The sequence below is a fragment of the Ciconia boyciana genome, chromosome 1 (assembly GCF_034638445.1).
Source record: "Ciconia boyciana chromosome 1, ASM3463844v1, whole genome shotgun sequence".
NCBI lineage: Eukaryota > Metazoa > Chordata > Aves > Ciconiiformes > Ciconiidae > Ciconia > Ciconia boyciana.
The window spans coordinates 119,076,019-119,094,726 of NC_132934.1; the positions used below are offsets into that span (position 1 = coordinate 119,076,019).

General features: G+C 50.8%; 1 protein-coding gene across 1 annotated transcript in view; it reads left to right on the plus strand.

The window, feature by feature from the left end:
• The first annotated feature begins 518 nt into the window (after positions 1-518).
• Positions 519-18,708, plus strand: part of SIM2 (SIM bHLH transcription factor 2) — a 59,018-nt gene continuing 40,828 nt past the window's right edge. The window contains exons 1-3 of the mRNA XM_072846546.1: positions 519-693; positions 9,834-9,916; positions 12,855-12,944. Of these exons, the coding sequence (XP_072702647.1) occupies positions 519-693; positions 9,834-9,916; positions 12,855-12,944 (348 nt within the window). The remainder of the gene's footprint in view (positions 694-9,833; positions 9,917-12,854; positions 12,945-18,708) is intronic.

The window sequence follows — 18,708 nt, forward strand, 5'->3', positions numbered from 1 at the left end:
CTCTCGAGGACGCTCTGTTTTTAATATTTTGTAATTATTTTTGGACGGGGAAGGATTGAGTAGAAGAAATCCTTCAGTGAAGGCAACCCAGTGCTTTGCTCCCCGTTGAGGAGAAGATCCGACTCCAGCTGCAGGCAGAGGACCGTGGCTCGTGTAGGTCTTTCAGTCTCGGTTTCGAAGCGCTAGATACCGAAGGGTCAGAGCAGAACTGCCTTCTCCCGAGCGGCTTGCCTGTCGTGGTTGTGGCTCAGAGATCGCCTCCCCCCTCCTCGCACCATTTCTGTCGGTGTTGTTTTTGTTTGGTTGGTTTGGCTTTTTTTCCCTCCCCTTTTCCCCTTTTTTTCTCCCCTTTTAATTTTTATTATTATTATTATTATTATTTGATTTGATTTGGGTGAATTCCCTCCCTCCCTTCCTTAAACGAAAATACTAACTCCGAAGCCGAAATCCATGCCCCCTGCAATTCGGAAGAATCGGGTCTAATATGCCAGTGTCATCTTCGCCTTGCAGTAGTCGCGATGAAGGAAAAATCCAAGAACGCGGCAAAGACTAGACGGGAAAAAGAAAATGGAGAATTCTACGAACTGGCCAAACTCCTGCCCCTGCCCTCGGCCATCACCTCCCAGCTGGACAAGGCGTCCATCATCCGCCTCACCACCAGCTACCTGAAAATGCGAGCCGTCTTCCCCGAAGGTAACCACCCCGGGGCTCCCCGGGAGGGGCCGTCCGCCTCCCGCCCGGCCCGCACAGGAGGGACGGGGCAGCACTGCGGCCCGAAAGGTGGGGGGGGGCACATACCCCGAGAAGAGCCCGCATCGCCTCTACGTTCTGGGAGGAAGGGGGGTGTTTGCAGGGGTCCCAGCCCCGGCTGGCAAACGAGGGGCGAGGGAGGGAAAAGCCGCCGGGGGTGGAGAGGAGCCCGCTTGCCAGGGAAGAGGAGCGAAAGCCAAGGCTTGCCGCGGGGCTGGCGTGCGGAGGGCGGGCTGCAAGTAGCAGCCCTGGTCTTGTGAGGCCTAAAGACGAAAACAGGTCGCCGCGGCCACGCGTAGGAAGACGAGCCCCCCGGGAGCCGCGCCCGGCGGTGCGGGCTGCGCGGGGACCCCGGCCGGCGGCTGCGCCGGGCGGGCGGCGGAGCGGGGGCGGGTAGCCCGGCCGGCGGCGGAGGGGCAGAGCCGTCCGGTTAATCTCCCCTTCTCCCCCCTCCTCCTTTGCTGCCGGTTCACCTCCGTCTGCTCGGGGGGACCGTTCCGAAGAGAGCGGGCTCCGCTCCTCTCCGCCGTGCCCGGTGTCTGCGGCCGCGGGAGGCAGCCGCCCCGGCCCCCAGGGGAGGCCCCTCGGCACGGCGCTCCTGCCGGTGCCCAGACACGGCCTGGGGGGAAAAGAAACAGTGTGGGTGTTATTATTATTTTGGTTTGGTTGGAGTTTTCTGGAGGTAGGGAAGAGGGCTGGGAAATAAGGCGCGGCAGCTTCGCAGAGAAGCCCTCCGCCTTCTCCTGGGGCCGGGGAGAGCGGGGAGGGCCAGTCCGAGCCCAAGCTGCCCCCGAGCGGGGCCGGGACCCCGTTGTCCCCCGGCCGGAGCCGTGCGGGGCGGTGAGCACCGGTGGCCCCGCAGCTCTTCTCGGAGACACGCAGCAACGAGGCCTGACACCGCTCTCCCCTTCCCCCGGGGTTTGGTAACCCCCCCCCCGCCATCCTCGCACCTACACCCCGAGCGCCGAAAGGACGCGGGGTTGGGGCCGCTTTGGGCGAGGGGAGGCAGCCGGCCGGCACCCATGGGGAGCCGTCGGCCGCCCGTCCTTTCCGTGCCGCCGCTGAGCTGATGGGAGGCGTGAAATGAAACGCTGGTTAGTGTCTGCGAGTAGCTAAATAAAGCCCGGCTCCCCGCTTTGTCATTTGTTTGTGCCTCTCCGGGCGAGGGGGGGTGAAGGAATTAGCGAATTCCGGAGCGGAAGGTCTGCTCTCCGTCGCGGTTTCTAAGGAGCTTTATTAAAACCCTGCAAATTAAAAAAAAGATAAAATAAAAATAAGGGGGGGGCGGAAAAAAAACCCACCCCCAAACTGAGAAAAGCTTACCGTTATGGCCATCTAATTCAGTAATTTCGAGAGCAAATACTAGCAGTGCTACGGAAAGCCAGGGCTCCTTTAGCGTGCGCTCCCGAAGCACGCCGAGTTAGCGGAGAAAGGGGAAGCGAGGCGCTGCTCCGCTGCAATTTCCAGCCATTATCCCCCATCGGGAAATTTCCCGATGAGAAATAGCGCGTCGTAATTTCGGGGGGCCGCTTGCCGGCCCTTGCTGGGGAACGTGCCCCCGAATGGCTTTGAATTTGGAGGGAAGACAAGTGGCACGTTTCGAGATGCTGCTGAATGTGTCCCTGCTTTTCCGGCCCCACTGATCCTCAAGAGCAACAAGACGACCCTGAGAGCAGGTTTATACCCACAGCTCGGGTGTGTTTTATGTGTCTGTCTTCCTTAAACAGGCCGGGCGTGCGCTTCCGCACACTCTGCTTATTAAGAGCAACGTTTAAATGCATACAGCGAATTCCTGATCTTTCATCGTCTTAAGTACGGATGGAAATACGGTTAAAACCAAAGCTTTGCATCCAGGGATGACGGGCCGGGGGAACAACCGCCTCCGGTTCCCGAGCCGTGCGTTTAGTGCCTGGGAGGGTGGCGGGCAGAGGGGGGACCCTGAGAGAGGCGGCCACGGGCAGTGCCCGCTCCCCCGCCGGCTGCAGTAGGGCGTTTGGTGCCGGGCGGGGGGGGCTGCCCGACGGCACACGGCCCCGCGTTGCCCCTCTCTTCGCTTTCCCTCGGGATTTGTGTGCGGAAGGAGGGGAGTGGGGTCCTCTCCTCCCCCATACCCGGCTGGTGATTTCCAGCTGGCTTTACTGGGAGGAAAGCCCGAGGGGGCTGCCCGGCATGGCATCTTAAGTTCTGTGGGCGGCAAGACCCGGGGACAGCACCCCTTCGAGCGTGCTGGACCGATGGTTGGGGGGACCCACCTCCGAGGTCCTGGGGCTTGAAATGGAGGTGGGCATGTAACAGGCCCGCTCGCCACTCGCCGGCCTCTGCGCCCGGAGCAGTGGGAGCCGCTCCGCCCGCGCTCCCCCGGGAGTCGCCCCCGAAGCGGCTGCTGCCGCGGGTCCAGCGCCCCGGGCCGCCCCGGCTGCCCCGGCCGGCACCGAGACATCACCCCCGTAAGGCTCAAGGCAGTTTACTTCTTCCAGCCCGCGGTGGCGGGGGGGGCCTGAGACGCCTCCAGCATGTGTGCTAGGCCCGGGGTAGCTGCAGCCAGCGTGATCAGAAATGTTGTCCAGCTATAAAACTGGCTTCCAGCTCTGTCTAGACTGGAGGGGAAGAGAGAGAGAGAGGGCTGTGTTTTTAAAAACTCCGGTGGATGGCTTCCCCCACCCACTTTATTTCCAGAGCGAGCTGACACATAGTTCAGGCAAAGTTTGAGACCCTCACCGAGGTGTCTGATCCCAGCACTTCGACAGGCCTTGTAAGGGGGTTCAGACAGGTCTCCCCCTGCTCACCCCAGCCAGGGTTTTCCCGAAGATGCACATTTTGGCCTGAACTCGCAGATCCCCCCACGGAGGCACCCGATCAGGCTCAAAGAAGTGAGAGTGAAAGGAGATTTATATTCCAGCTCCTTTCTCCTCTCAAAGTGCGAGCCCTGGAAGGCACAATTTCGTGCTCCGGTATCACAGATTTTGCCGTGCAGTTTCACTCTGACCTTAGGATTCATGAATTAAAGTCCAGGAGACAGCAGCCTACAGCCTCCCCCGCGCTCCCGCTCTGTAAGATCGTCTTCTCTTGTGTTTTGATTTTTTGCCAAGGCATTTATTACTGTAGAACAAAAATACACCACGGGACTTCTTCTGTCTTGACTGTCAGTATTTTTTTCTTCCTAAAAGTGAGCAAATGAAAGAAAAAGACCTGTGAAGAAATTGTGTTTAAAAACCGCGATTCTCTGCCCCCCGGTTATGGCAGACTGGTTAAACTGCGAGCCTCTCCCTCCCCCATCCCCGACGCAGTTTCCAAAACTGACTATAAAACTGCACATTTATGGATGTTTAAACAGGATGGGAACGAGATAATTAATAAGTGACCCAAAAGATACTGTGCGCTATACAAAATAATCCGAATAAAATGACTCAGCGGTAGATTTAGACCTGTTCCTCACTCCGAGACGCAGACAATAGAAATTACTAGGAGCATACAGAGTTTGCAGTCCCTATGTAAACCTGGCCGCGAATGTATACTTTAAGAAAATCAAGGCGAACTGCAGCTATTTCATCTAATTTTCATACCCACTCGGAAGAGGTCCATTAATGAATTCAATAAATAAATAAAGCCCGAGCCGGCGGCGTGAGTAATCCCCTCTGCGAAACCGTGCCTCTATTGTAATAACCGCTAATAGTGGCATTAAAGGTCCTACTAAAACAAGAGTGCCATTGGGGCTTCCCTGGAGCTGCGGGGCCGTTCCCAGGCGGCGGGAGCCGGCAGCCCTGGGTGCGGGACGGGCGGCGGCGGCGGGGTCACTGCCGTGGGAGCTGTGGCTCTGCCGGGACCTCGCTGTTTGTCGTGCGCCCGCTTTCGGGCCTCTTAACGTGATCTGGTGTTTCTGGCTCGCCGGGAAGAGCCGGGTTTGGTTTTGTCCGGCTGTCCTGGAGGGCGTTGTTGTTTTTTTTTTTCTCTGGCACTTGGCACTTTTCTTTTTTCTTTTTTTTTCCTGTTTCTTTTTCTTTTCTTTTTTTTTTTTTAAACTAAAGTCTTGATCTTTACGTCCGTCGCTCCCGTCGCCCAGCCCTCGGCCTCCTTTCCAGCCGGTGACACTGAAGCCCGGAGAGAGGAGGCGGGCGAGCCCCTACGCCCCCCCCGAAGTTAAGCTAACGCAGCCCTGCTCCTTCCCAAAGCGACCCCGGCGTGGGAACCCCCCACCCCGGGCAGAGGTTACCCCCGCCGGGGCCGGGGGCTGCCCGTCGGCTCCAGACCCGTCCCGGCCCCTCGGACCCGCCTGTCAAGCGGTGCCATCGTCTGTGCCGTCGGGGCTGAGACACCTCGACCCCCGCTACAGCCGGGGCTTAGGGCAAGGTGTCGGCTCTGCCCCTCGCCCCTCGCCCCGCTGTCTCACGGGCTGACAGGCCGCCCCCTCCCCATCCAGCCCTGGGCCTCGCCTAAACGAGGGAGCCAAAGCTAGACGGAGGGCAGGGGCCGCCTCCGCCCCGGCCCCAGCAGGAGCCGGGGCTGGCAGCTCGCCGTCCCCCCGGTAATTTCCCCGTTGCTCCCCCGGCCGAGGGAGGCACAGCGGCGCTGGGGAACAATCCCCCAGGAGAGGCGGCGCTGAAAATCCCGGCGCTTGTAGTTGACCCAGGTTGCTTGTGAAGGATGGCTATTGAATAACGCGGGGGGACCATGCGCTCCGGGGGAGCCGGGGAACAATACACTAGACACAAAGGAAATACTCCAAGTAACAGGGCAATCCGATACTTAACATAATACATCGCTAAGTAATTCTTTTAGCAGAATCCCAAGCAGAAAAGCTACCGGGCTTTCAAATGTGTGTGTGTGTACAAATTCATATATGTGGAGAGCAAAGGCGGGAGTTGTTCCCGAATATTTCTAGATCTTATTACAGTTTAACTCACCCCCCCTCCCTGGAAACCAGGAAATGGTACGAAGTGAATGTTGAGGTACTTTGAAAAACAGCCGGAGACGTCAAAAGACGGTGGGGGAGAAATCGTGCCCGGGTTTCCCGAAGGGAGGGGGGCGCTTTCGGATGAGAACCCCCGCGTGTCTCAGCGGTAAAACAGCACGTACTTCGGGGGGTCTGTGCAAAACCCCCTTCTCCCCCTGGGACGCCGTTGTCGGAGCCGAACCTGCCGCCCGGTGCCCGGGGAGGCACTGGCGGGCACAACTGCCATTAGGGCCCGTTATTTCCCCCTCAGCGTTGCCTGCCAGGCATCCCGCTGTGCCCGTCCTGCCCTCCCAGCACGGTCCCGGGACTGGCGGCCGTTACAGACACCAGTAAATAGAGGGCAAAAAAGGAGAGGGGCTCATCTCCTCCATGTTTGCCGGCGGCGGGATGCCAGGAAAGAGGAGGTTGCGCCTGGGGCCGGCGAGTCACCCTCCCCGCAGGCAGCGCTTCGCCGTGCTAGCTCCTGCCCGCCGGGGCGGGCTCTGCCGCTGAGCCCGGCTCCGGCTCTCCGGGCTTTACGCTACCGGCAGCGCCCGGACTCGCCCCGAGCTGCTGGCTGTAGGCGATCCCCTACCCTCTAGCAGGGCAAAGGGGCTGCGCTCGGGGTACAGGCCACCCCCACGGGTGTCCCCAGCATTTGCAGGAAGGATGCGCCAGCTGCTCGCTTGCTCGCAGGGAAATCGCTCTCTGGGCCAGCGTCGCAGGTAATTCGTGCTGCACTGGGGCATTTTTAAACGTTTCCTTCGAAATGACCCGTCCGGCAACGCACCGGCTGCACAGCCGGCCAGAGACCCGGCAGCCTTCCCCGCCCGGAGACCCCCTCCCGGCCGGGGCCACTCCAGCAAACTCCCGCCGCGTTTCAGCGATGTAGGAAACGCTCGCTTTGTATCGGCAGCTCTTTTGGCCTCGCTCCAGTCCAGTGAGTGAAAATGTGCGTTATTTACTGGCTGGGCAGGAGCAGCTCGTCTGGGTCTATTGCATCCATATGTTTACGGAGCGTACGCTGCGCGTTTGCAAATCTCTCGGAAGACAAGTTAATGGGCGTTAGTCCTTTATCTGAACGTAAGGTTTCATTCGTTGCGTTTCCACCTTTAAAGCGATCTGCTGGTGGATTAAATGATAAAATCATCGGCTTTAAAATAAGCTTAGACGAATGCCAGGCTGATCCACCAAACGCGTTTACGTTTGATGCGAGTTCGCAATTGCAACTCCAATTTACAATTTCGAAGGGAACAAATCTGCGGAAGTGACTTTTTTTTAGTCCGGGTTAGGAAAGAACCTCAAAAGTAGTGGAGATTTTGGGGATGCTGTGAAACCGTACCTGGCCAGCCGTGATGGACAGGACGGAGCGGATTTCCACGCACGGGTGCGGCAGAGGCAGGGTTCATTCTTGAAGAGCTTCTTCGTGAGTGCCTCAAAGAATAAAAATTCCTTCGGAAAGTTAGGGCTCGTTTCAGGACAGTTTTCACACCGCTACGCGTAACCCCCTTTGTAGGGATACAGTCCCCTGTTTGGAGATTTGCAATTAGTAAATCGAAATAAGAGCAAGCCGCGCAGCACCAGGACTGACTCCGTCGGTTGCATTTGTTACCGCCTCGGGAAAGAGACTGCAGGATGTCTCTGCGATCCTCAACCTTTCCGCCCCGGGGGAAGCAGCGTTTCAAGAAAAAGAACATTTTGACGGGTCCCTGGAAGTTTAGGAGCCTTCTCCAAACTGCGAATTGGGAAAGGGCAGTAGAAAAGTGCGACTTTTCGTTTGGCTCTTCAAAGCAAATCTCTCAATGCATGGCCAAACACTTCTCGCAGCGAAGGGACGGTGTCCTTCCTCTACGCACACGAAAGCGCAGCCGCACACCGTGCATTTCCGCGGCGCGGTTTGGAGAGAGCCGCTGGGGCAGCCGGAGCGACTGACACGGGGCAGGGAGACGGACGCCTCTTCTGAGAACTGACCTCGGGCGCTGCTACTGCCTTGCGACGGCAGAAAGGAGGCGTCGGGGCCGGCCGAGGTCCCCCGTACCCTGCCTGGAGCTGGGAGCCGCAGGCTCCTATGTGCTTGCCCGGCGGGAGCGGGGCGTGGGGCGAGGCTCCGCTGACACCGGGGCACCGGGAGGAGGCGAAAATTCGGGGGGAGGCACCGCGGGCAGCCGCGCTTCGCCACGCGTCCTCTCCGCCGCCCCCCGTTTCTCCAGTGGGAGATCCTGTCCACCCCAAGGGACGCCCCAAGAGCGGGCAGAAAGGCTCCCTTTTTTCCTAGACCAGGGCTACCTGCGGACACTCGGCCAAAGGGTGAGCGGATCCGGGAGGGCTTCAGGCGGGACGTTTAGAAACACGCTCCAAAGCCGGAGCTTGGGGCAGGGCTTTCCACCTGGGTGTCAACTTCTTCTCCCTCCCGTAACGGAGCCGAGCGGGGCTCCCGCCGCAGCGGCCTTTGCCCCTGCAAGCTTGCGGCGGGAGGTTTCTTTGAAAGCACCTGGTCGGTGAGAGGGCACCGGAGGAAACCGCGGCGCTCGGTTTCACGGCTGCACATCGGTTTGCAGTGACACTGAAGGCTGCCCGGGCTGAAGGGTGCAGGGCTGTGCTTCCATCGCACGCGTGTGCGCCCACGCGAAACGCTACAGACGGGACCCCCGGTGTCCCCGGGCGCAGCGAGCCAGGGCGCTTGTGAAGTCCGTGTCGCCGCGCCCCGGCCGCCGGCACCCCCGGGCTGGCAGCACCGAGCATCCCCGCCTTTCACCCGCCACCGGCCCTTCCGCAGCGCCTCTCGGAGGCAGGGAAGCAGGGGCAGGAACACCCTTAGGGCTCCGTGGCCTCTCAGAAGCGGTGCTGTAGCCCCGAGGGCTTAAGCCTTCTTTTCTCGCCTTTCTCTCCAAAAAGGAGGCATTAAATGGATGTGGTCCCGTATCCTTCCCCCTCACCCCCCCATCTATGCGCTCTTGGGGGCAATGGGACGCTGCAGAGCCTGCCATCCGGTGCCGACACGAGTCTTCAGCTCTTCGGGTGGCACGGGTAGTGGTCTCGGCTCCACCGCGGAGCTGGTGCAAGCGTTCTTTGCATGGAGGAAATGAAAAACAAACAAACCAACCAACCAACTAACCCCGGACCAGCCTCCCCCCGCCGCCCCAAGCCCCCCACAACACAGCTCCATCAATAACCTTTCGCTGTCACCAGGGCAGTGCCGGGCGCACGGGCTCCCCCAGCCCGCCGGGCAGCGCTCGGGCGGAGCGGCGGGGCCCGGTCGGACCTGTCGGGTCAGCGGGGCCGGAGCTCGGCCAGGGCTGGACCGGCCGCGGGCGGGGGCGGGGGGGCGAAGCTGTGCAATCGCGCCGGCAGATTGCTCGGTCCCGTCCGTGCGCAGGTGAAGAGGCCGTCGGGGCAGTTTCTCCCCGACTGAGCTCCGGCTCTCTTTAACCTCCTCAGCCCCCTCCCCAGCCGGGACCCGCCTTGGCCAGCGTGGGGGTCGTCGGCACCGGCACCCCCGCCCAAGCCACGGTAGCGGGGGCGGGGGTGCCGCGCCGGGCAGGCCCGCGACCGTGTGACAGGGGCCGTCCTGCCGCACCTCCCGCGGGGTGCACGCGTGGCCGGGGCAGTAATTGAAGACAGGCGAGTGTCTCGCAGCTCCTAGTGCCTTCCGTGTGGGAACCCCCCGCCGGGCGCCAAGTGCCCTGGGCTGTGCCTGGCAGGTCTGCGGGCAGCCCGGGTGCTCCGCGCCTGCCTCCGCGGCGGCTCGTCCCTCGGGTCCTCAGTGTGTGGCCAGTCTTCCCTCAACCCGGCCGCGGGGGGGAAGGGGGGACGGGCACGGTGCTGCTGGCAGGACGGTGTCGGCGTGGCGGGCGGGGGGAAGCGGCTGGGGCAGGCGCCTTCCTCGGGGCGCACTGGAGGTCGGGTGGCTCTCTGGGGAGGGAGAAAGTGCGTCCGCGGGAATGACCTCGCCGGGACCTCCAGAAAAGGAGCAATTCCCTTCCCACGCGTGTGTGTAGAAGGGACTCAGCCTTTCCCACCTCCCGAGCCCCCACGTCGCTGCCCGGGAGAAGCGGGGAGAGCAGGCGGGTTGCGGGCAGCGCGTGTCCCGCCGGGGAGGCAGGCGGGCCCGGCTCCGCTTCCCGCTCTAACCAGCTCCTTGGTTCCCTTGCAGGTCTGGGCGACGCCTGGGGACAGCCGAGCAGGATAGGGCCCTTGGATAACGTGGCCAAGGAGCTCGGATCCCATTTGCTTCAGGTAGTGGACGCCTTCCTCCCTCTCGTACGCGCTGCACATCGGAAGCCTGGTGCGATCAACCTCCCGCCTCTCCTCCTCCTTCCTCCTCTCCCCCGCACCGCCAGAGGAGCCTGGGTGAAGCCTTCCTCCCAGTCTCGAGCCTCACACCGGGCAGGAAGGGAGAAAAACCGAGACACCAACCACTTCCATTTTTTTGTTTTGTTCTCGCCTTTGGTACCAGTAGAAGTACCAGCTCAGCGTGGCGCTAATCGGCTCTCTGTGCACGCAAAGCCTCTCCCGGCCGTAAAAGCCACAATCAGACGCCCCAGAGCTGCTGGGGGTGTCCCGCAGGCAGCCCCCGGCGAGCGGCAGCGGGGAGCGCGTTTAGGCTGGAGGGGTGCCGGACATCGGGGATCGTCGTTCTCCGCCGGTGACTCGGGAGGGGAAACCCGTAAGGGAGCGCAGGGCTCCCGAGGCGGGGGGTGAACATCTGGATTAGATCTCCCGTGGACGTTAGCACCTGAAAATACCGTTGTTCACAATCCCGTTGATCTGCTCTGGAATTCCTCTGAATTCCCCCCGCGTAGCAGAGTTTAGGAAGTCGTAGCTGGGGCGTGTGTGCCAGCCGGAGGAAAAAAAAATAATTACGTTTAGCTCCATTTTTTTATATGTGAACTTAATACAGCAAGGGTTTTTCTCCCCCGATTTTAAAGGCCTAGTAAACCGTAATCATTTAACGGCCGTTTTTATTGTGGGAGGTTAATTCCTGGTCACAGAGCTGGAGCTGTTTTAACTGTTCGCTCGGGTTGGGGATAAAAAAACCTCAACAGAAACTCTGTTCGGGGTCTGTGGCCGCTTCCCCCCGCCGAGTCGCCAGGAGGACTCGCCTACCTTTGTCTCCGCTAGCCGGTGGCGTTCGGGGCGAGCCCCGGCCGTTGGCCCCCGCGCCCGCCCCCCGCCTCGCGCCCCGGCCGTTGGCGGCGGCCGGAGGGCCGTGTGCAGCCCCCCCTCAGGTAGCTGCCGTTCTCCCCAGGCTCAAGCAAGCCGCGTACTCCGGGCGAGGTAAAGAAGCGGCAGGGTGGGCTGCCGGGAAAGCTGTGCGAGGTCGTCCGACACTTGAAATGCCGGGCACAGTTAGTTACTGCAGCCCTGCAAAGTATCATCCGTTCTCCTGAAGCAAAAAGAGAGCACGCCTTTCCGTAGCGTGATTTGAAGCATGCGTTATTGACCGCATATAGTAGGTGGAAATTGGGAAAGTTCAAAATTATCTCATGTGGAGGTATTTCTAGGCTTGAAAATTCTGTTTTAAGTAGCTGATGTACTATCAGCTGTTTCTAGGTCTACCTAGAAAATACGTATCTAGTTATATCATAAAAATCATTGTTACACTTGTTCCTCCTCCCCGTCAGCTATTTCACATTCTGTCTGGCATTAAATGAACTGAAGTAACATTATATGCTAATCACCTGTAATACTAATTTTACAGTTCAGTTATTTCTGAATTACAAATGCTTAACATTTTAATAAACCCACATTTACTGTAAACTTTTTTTAAGGGTTCTTAGACTGAAACCTTACATGTGAAGTTTCAGCTTCAATATGCTTTTCTGTGTAGGAAGGTTAGGGACCTACGGCACCATATAATGCAGTAATGGAAGCATTGACACGGTTTTAGTTATGATACTGGGCAGAGAGATCGCAAGATGATAGTGTTTAAAAGCAAAGTTATGGCTAAGGATGCAATAATTTATTTCCCATTTTAATACTTCTACAAAATTTAATTTATGTTCCAAAAAAAGAAAAAAAAGTAAAAGCAAAGAGTAATCTGGTTTCAATTACATGCTGTAGAATCGTTAGCAGGCCAGAGAATAATGTGGAATATTTTCTTATTGTGGCAGCACTGTAAGAACATGAAGCATATAGGATTTTATTGCTTCTCTCCTGGTTCAGTAACTTAAAAGATGAATTAAAATAGGTGTTTGTTTTATCTGTGTACTGTAAAAATTTTTTTTCTATTCCACATATGTTTTCCAATGGTGTTCATATGTATGTGTTGATCAAGGCTTCCTAAACTGATTAGAGATAATGGATAATTTTTGACTGAGAATATCAGATACTTTTGAAAAAATGCCTCAAATTGGGCACTGAAGAATCAAGGTAGCCCCAAACTGATAGTTTGTATGTCCAAATTGTGGCCAGTTTTGGCTAACCTGTACCTTTTGCATCATATTTCTTTTTTTTATATTAATGTTATATGACTAAACTAAACTTTAGCTTTTACTCACACAAGTAATATTTACCTTCCAGTCAATATCCTGAGAATAAGAATTTGTAGGATTGCACATCAAGTTTGCATTATGTGTTACCATTAGTCAAGATTCACAAACTGAAGGGATATAGCTTAATGAGCATAAATATCTCTCTTCAAGTGTGATAAAGTTTTGAATGCTGGTTTATTTTACTTTCTTTTCCTGAGTTTGAATAGTTACCTAGCAGACAGCCCTCTGTTCAGAAAGGCATTATTAAAAATATAGTCAAAGAAATTTAAAGCATTGCTTACGGTATCATTAAATATATTGCAAATAGCGGTAAGCTGTGTCTGCCAATTATACCATAAAAAATGGCTTGCATAGTACTAGACTTTCCCCTAAGTACCACATAGCTCAGGATTTGTACTAAGTACTAAAATAACCAGAATCAACAGGAGAATGTTAACTTAAAGTGAAGCAGTAAAGCTAGCATTTGTAGGGGGAATGAATTGGATTTCACAATGTGTGTATGTGTCATAGAGTTTGTAGGAGCAGCATCAGATAAAGGTTTCAGTTCCTTAAATTTTGCTGCTATTTGCTGCTATTTAAGTTGGATAGCAATCTTCCTCCAAAAGGCTTCAAAAATTTTTTCACTGTAAATGCTTTAAACAGAGTGCTTGCTTTTTACCCTACATATTTCTTTTTTTCAGACTTTGGATGGCTTTGTTTTTGTGGTAGCATCAGATGGCAAAATAATGTACATCTCAGAAACAGCATCGGTACATCTTGGCTTATCTCAGGTATGAGTGATTTATTCTGTCTATCTGTTAAATACAGGTACTGGATTTGGAACCTAACACTAGTATCTTGCCATGTATATAATGTCATTGTTTTTTTAGGGGTATTTGAAGCTTTGACTTTGTCCTCTGACAAATGGCCTTACTTAAATATTCGAGTTTCCTTTACTTACAACCACATCATGACTGTCTTTATATCTTTTCTTGTTCATTGTATTTTACTCCTCATTACCTTTAAGAAGGGTAATAAATAATATGATATTGCGAATTGCAGATATATACAGAGCTTGAAACCCAAACCTATAGCCTGTGTGGTAACGCTATACGTCTGAAATAAAGTTTAGAATTCAAGTCTATATGTTTTAGATTGTGTAAGATATTGAGACTTGCTATGAAATAGAGAGGAAATCTGATGTGGAACATGAGTTTTATGGTAAATGTGCTTTAGGAAAAAAAGAAAAGGGGGGCAGATTTATGAGTGTTCACATGGAATTCAGGGTAGTTTTTCCTGAGTTTTTCCAGCTCAGTGGTCTTTTCAGTAAAGCGTTTTATATGGTTGTGATAGAACTCATAAAACTCAGTTTACTACTGTTCTGCACAAGAAGTATAAGGGTTTTTTTATTGTTTTTTTTCTTAGAAGGACATTTCTAATTTTTTGCCTTCTTGGGATAGGCACAAGGGCAAATAGCCTGAATTTATTGCAGAGTGCAAGTTTCCATACCTTTGTGTGCAAATGTATTACACAAATTCATTGGTAACACCTGACCTAAAGCTTGCCCAAGTCCAATAGAAAAACTCCTTATTAATTTCACTGGGCCCTGGATGAGACTTGCAAGAAACAGAGTTAAATAAAGTGAAATAAAGACTTAATAGCAGAGGGAAGAAAAATGAGGAGACAAAGGTGAGAGACCACAGGATGTTCTGAAAATGTCTGAGGAATATGCCCTGTGGCTATTCCAATAAACAGAGAAGGGGCTGAGTTGTGAAGATTATATGTGTACTTTAACTGTGGTAGTAACTAAAATTTTGATTGAAAAACTGTGAAGTTCTTTGGATGTGTGTTTATAATAGTGATATTAGAATTAACAGCTGTGAGAAAAAGTAGAATTCTAAATAGCTAGAAAAAGCAAGTATATCATCTCATAAACACCACTCCTAAATCAAAAGGCAACTTCAATCCCTGTTTTTGTAATCTTTTTTAGAAAAAGTAATTTTGAGGATCAATATTCTGTGTGGATACTTTTTTTCTGCCAACTTTTAAAAATGTGTCCAGGGAACATTCTTAGTTCAAGCAGTTTGTTCAGTTGAGTCTGTTACAGTATAGTATTAGTTGTTTCATGACATTTAATGCATGTTCAAATTACTTTGAATATTGCTTTGTTTTAGAATAAACTTTCCTAGAGAATGGCCATATTTTCTACTCTGAATCAACAGCATTATTAAAAGTTTTTCTTGCCCTAACTTTTGAAAAGATCCACCACGCTGTTGGCTGCTTAAAGAGATTCATTTAGTCAGTACAATTATTCCAAAGCACTGAGTGTTCCCATCTGTCCTTGCTGAAGTAGAGTCTCATTGTCCTGTGCTGCTTGCTGTTTGGTAAGTGCTAACTGATCTTCCAGGTTTTGTCCAGAAATTGTTTCTTTCTTTTCTTTCTTTTTGAGGAATATCAAGTCATCAGGTCTTGTAGGTCTCAGTATTATCCAGTCATCTGGTGAAATTAAAGAACTATGGGATCAGTAGGGTGCTAAATAGACTTGGCCACATTCAGGGAGAGGGGACTGAAAGCATCTCATACAGGCTTTAGTCATATTTAGCCTTCATGCCCTTACGGCCCTCTGCACAGACTGAATTCCATGTGCATTGCACATGTAAATATCTATAAACCCTTAGTGCAAGAGGTACCAAGGAAAAGTAGAGGATTTGGTCCTATTGCTTATTAAAGTCAGTTTAATAAGCAAAATCACAAATATTTCATTTTAGCAGAGATTTGTAAATGAATGGGCTGTATCCTTGAACTCCCCAGAAAGTATAGATCGGAGAGGACAGAGGGATGTGAAATTTAAGGGCACGTTTTAGACTCTCAAAACACTAAGTGCTCCAGCAGTTTCACAGCACTCAGTTTTTTATTTATAAATAAAAAAACCCAGCTAAACAAGGCAGTGATTTTTTTCCCCCTCTTTCCTCATACTGTTTTATCCTCTAATCTGTTCTGGCTGTTTCTCAATGTTCTATCTTTGAAGGGACAGTTTTGCTTTAAGTAGTACTACCATTAATACTAGGCTACTCCTACGTACTAGGATATTAATACATTAACACTAGGATATTCCTGTAAGCTTCCCAGGGCTCTAAATGAGTTCTTGTTCCTACTTCTCTGGAAATCACTGGGAGTTTTGCCACTGACGTCAACAAGAATGAGATTGGTCTGCAGAAGCAAATTCTGCAAGTCTCCCTCACCAGGTCATAATCCCACACTATATTTTCAACAAGTGCTCTTATAGAGCTCCAGCCAATACAAGCTGAGACCAGAGTGATGATGATTGTAGAAAATCTTTTAGAGTATGCATAGAAAGGCCTTTTTATTAAATAATTTGACAATTAACTAGTCCACACATCAATTTCCAGTTGAAGTGCAATTTGTTCAAAATATATATATTTAAACTAAATAAAAAGTCCATTTAAAAATATTTTGCAGGATATTCTTGGATGCCTACTACAGTAGCCTTTATCTTCTAGTTGATCTTGAATTTAACTTCAGGAGAAAGAAATTAGAGCTTCTGAATAACCCTTCACTGGCTGGTGTAGTTAAGCTAGTTTAAAATTTAAAAACAACATTAAGGATTGTTTTTCAGCACTATTTCACTCACTTCTGTCTGCAGCATCAGAGAATCAGAAACGATATTTCTGAAAAGGCTACATCTTCATCTGTGGACCTATCACTTAATTTGTGGCTTTGGATTTTGATCTGCCTTTGCTCTCAGCTGTAACAGTAAATATTGTAAATACCGATGGGTAGGACCCCCTCCTCCATCTAATTTCAGCTGGCCTCAGACCAGTGTTGAACTGACTTGTACTAGCTGAGAGCGCCAATTCCTTGCCTCTTTTTTTCCATGTATAAAAAATAGGTTCAAATTCCCCAAATACTTTTTCTCCTTAGAGTCCAAAGACACAGAATGGAGAGGAAAATCCTCTTAGGAAACAACGGTGAAAGTTTTTTTTTTTTTTTTTAATTTTGAAAGTCTGGAACTTATTCCAGCCATTTTCTGGGTCCATGAGGGAGCCAAGCTTATCTTTGACTTTTGATAAGTCTTGAAATATTTAACCACAAACATGTGAACTTTTCCAAGAGTTTATTTTACTCTCATCAAATAAGTATATGAAAGGCAAAATATGTAATTATTTGCTCTAGAATCCATCTACTTAGTCCTCTGTGTTTATTATGAATTGTTTCTTGGCAGGAAAAAATGGTGCAGCTGAGTTACACATAAAAAACCTCTTAGTAGGAAACAGTGATATTTGGTAGTAAGCAGGTATTTACAGATATTAAAAAACTGCATCGAGGAAGCTGGTTTAATAAGCCCGAGGCATGGGATTTTAGAAGGTTTATGAATTGAACCATATAATTTATTTTTTTAAGTTTTCAGTGTTTCATTGTAGGCTTTAAAATAGCATGCATGCACTATGTGTAGCAGGAGACTGTGGTCAGTTTCAAAATTATGTATACATATTTTGGTTATTTGACTCTTACATAGCCCCCATCTCTTTGCTGGCGGCTTTATGTTTCCACTTGCATTTTTACAGTCAATTTTGGTTTCAGTGTTGTATGTTCACCTCCCGCTGATTTTGCTGGGGTTGCAAATGCATACATCAGAGTAGAAAATATTCCTATGTGTATAACGAGAAAAACTAGTCATTAGTTTGACAGAGCACTTTAGTTTTGAATTTTAGATATAAGCCCTGAGATACAAATTACAGTTTAGATAAAACTGGGACCTTGGGTCCAGTCCTGTGAATCCTGTGGAACAAATGTGTATTTCCATGAGTAGTCCTTTTGAAATAGGTAGTGACTTTTGGAAAAGCAAGAGATACCCATGAGTTATACTTTGTAAGAGAGTAGATGCATGTTGATGTGGTTATGATTACACTTGGTAACAGCAGAGGTGCAACAAAATCTTTTGGATTACTACAGTTGATGTTGCTAGTCAGGTTGGTTGGTGTTCTTTTTGTAAGAAAGTCTTTATATTGAAGGGAGAGATTGTTTGCACATAGCCATCCATGAATGATTTTTTTTTTTGGAAGCTGTATTCTCTGATACAATTGTTTTAATTTCAAAGGCAAAACATACTCTTCAGTAAAATCACTATTAGCCAAGATAAAATAATAACAGGGTCGTAAGTGATACTCCTTTTGGTTTGAACACTGACCACAGCTGTGCATTTTTGCAATGATAATTTTTTTTGTGTTCTGGTTTACTAAGCATATAGGCCAATGAAATGCTTATTACCATAAGAATTATTAGATTTTTTAAAAAATCTGTTTTATGTGTATGTAGGTGATTATGATACTTACGGAGATAGCTATGGATATTTGCAATATGTTTTCCCCCATGTAATTAAAAACAAACAGAAGCATTGAGAAGCATGACTCACAATGAGATTGTAAAGTCTCCTTCCTCCCCTGCCACTAAAGCTTGAATATGGGGTGTTACTATAACAGGTCCCCCACCTGTTACAATCCTGAAAAGGAACAGCCAGTGCTTTTTAAGGAGAACTTTTAGAGAAAATTATATGAAAGAAGCAATGCAGATAATCTCCTTTCCTTTCCTTTCCTTTCCTTTCCTTTCCTTTCCTTTCCTTTCCTTTCCTTTCCTTTCCTTTCCTTTCCTTTCCTTTCCTTTCCTTTCCTTTCCTTTCCTTTTCCTTTCCTTTCCTTTCCTTTCCTTTCCTTTCCTTTTCCTTTCCTTTCCTTTCCTTTCCTTTCCTTTCCTTTCCTTTCCTTTCCTTTCCTTTCCTTTCCTTTCCTTTCCTTTCCTTTCCTTTCCTTTCCTTTCCTTTCCTTTCCTTTCCTCCCCTTCCCTTTCCTCCCCTCCCCTCCCCTTCCCTCCCCTTCCCTTCCCTCCCTCCTCCTCCCTCCCCCCCTCCCTCCCCTCCCCTCCCTCCCTCCCTTCCCTTCCCTTCCCTTCCCTTCCCTTCCCTTCCCTTCCCTTCCCTTCCCTTCCCTTCCCTTCCCTTCCCTTCCCTTCCCTTCCCTTTCCCCTTCTCTCTCTCCCTCTTGTCCCCTCTCTCTTCCTTTCTTTTCTTGCTCTCTTTCTCTCTCTCTCTTCATCTCTTCCTCTGCCTTTCCTTCTCTCTTTCTTTTTCTCTCTCTTCATCTCTCCTTTCCTTTTTTCTCTTTCTTTCTTTTCTCTTTCTTCTCCTTCTCTTTCTTTTTTCCTTATTCAGTGAAATTTTATTATGGTTAGAATATCAAATCAGTGTTGGTGTTTTTGTTTTTGCAAGGAGGGGTTGTTGGAAAGAAGCAGTGGGGAATAGATGGCTAGGGAAAAAGTTAGTTTGCATAGTCTTGGGAAGAGACATTCCATGAATAATGCAGAAAATGGAACGATGAGAAACATTTTCGGAAAAAGATTGCTTTGTGGGGTAGACAACTTCATTTATTCCAAAGAAAAGGCAACTCACACATCTTAGCGAATCAGTAGGATTGGCTCAGAATAATAGGTTAAATTACTTCACCTCTCAGCTGTCTCTGATCTTAGGGGCCCAAGGCACAT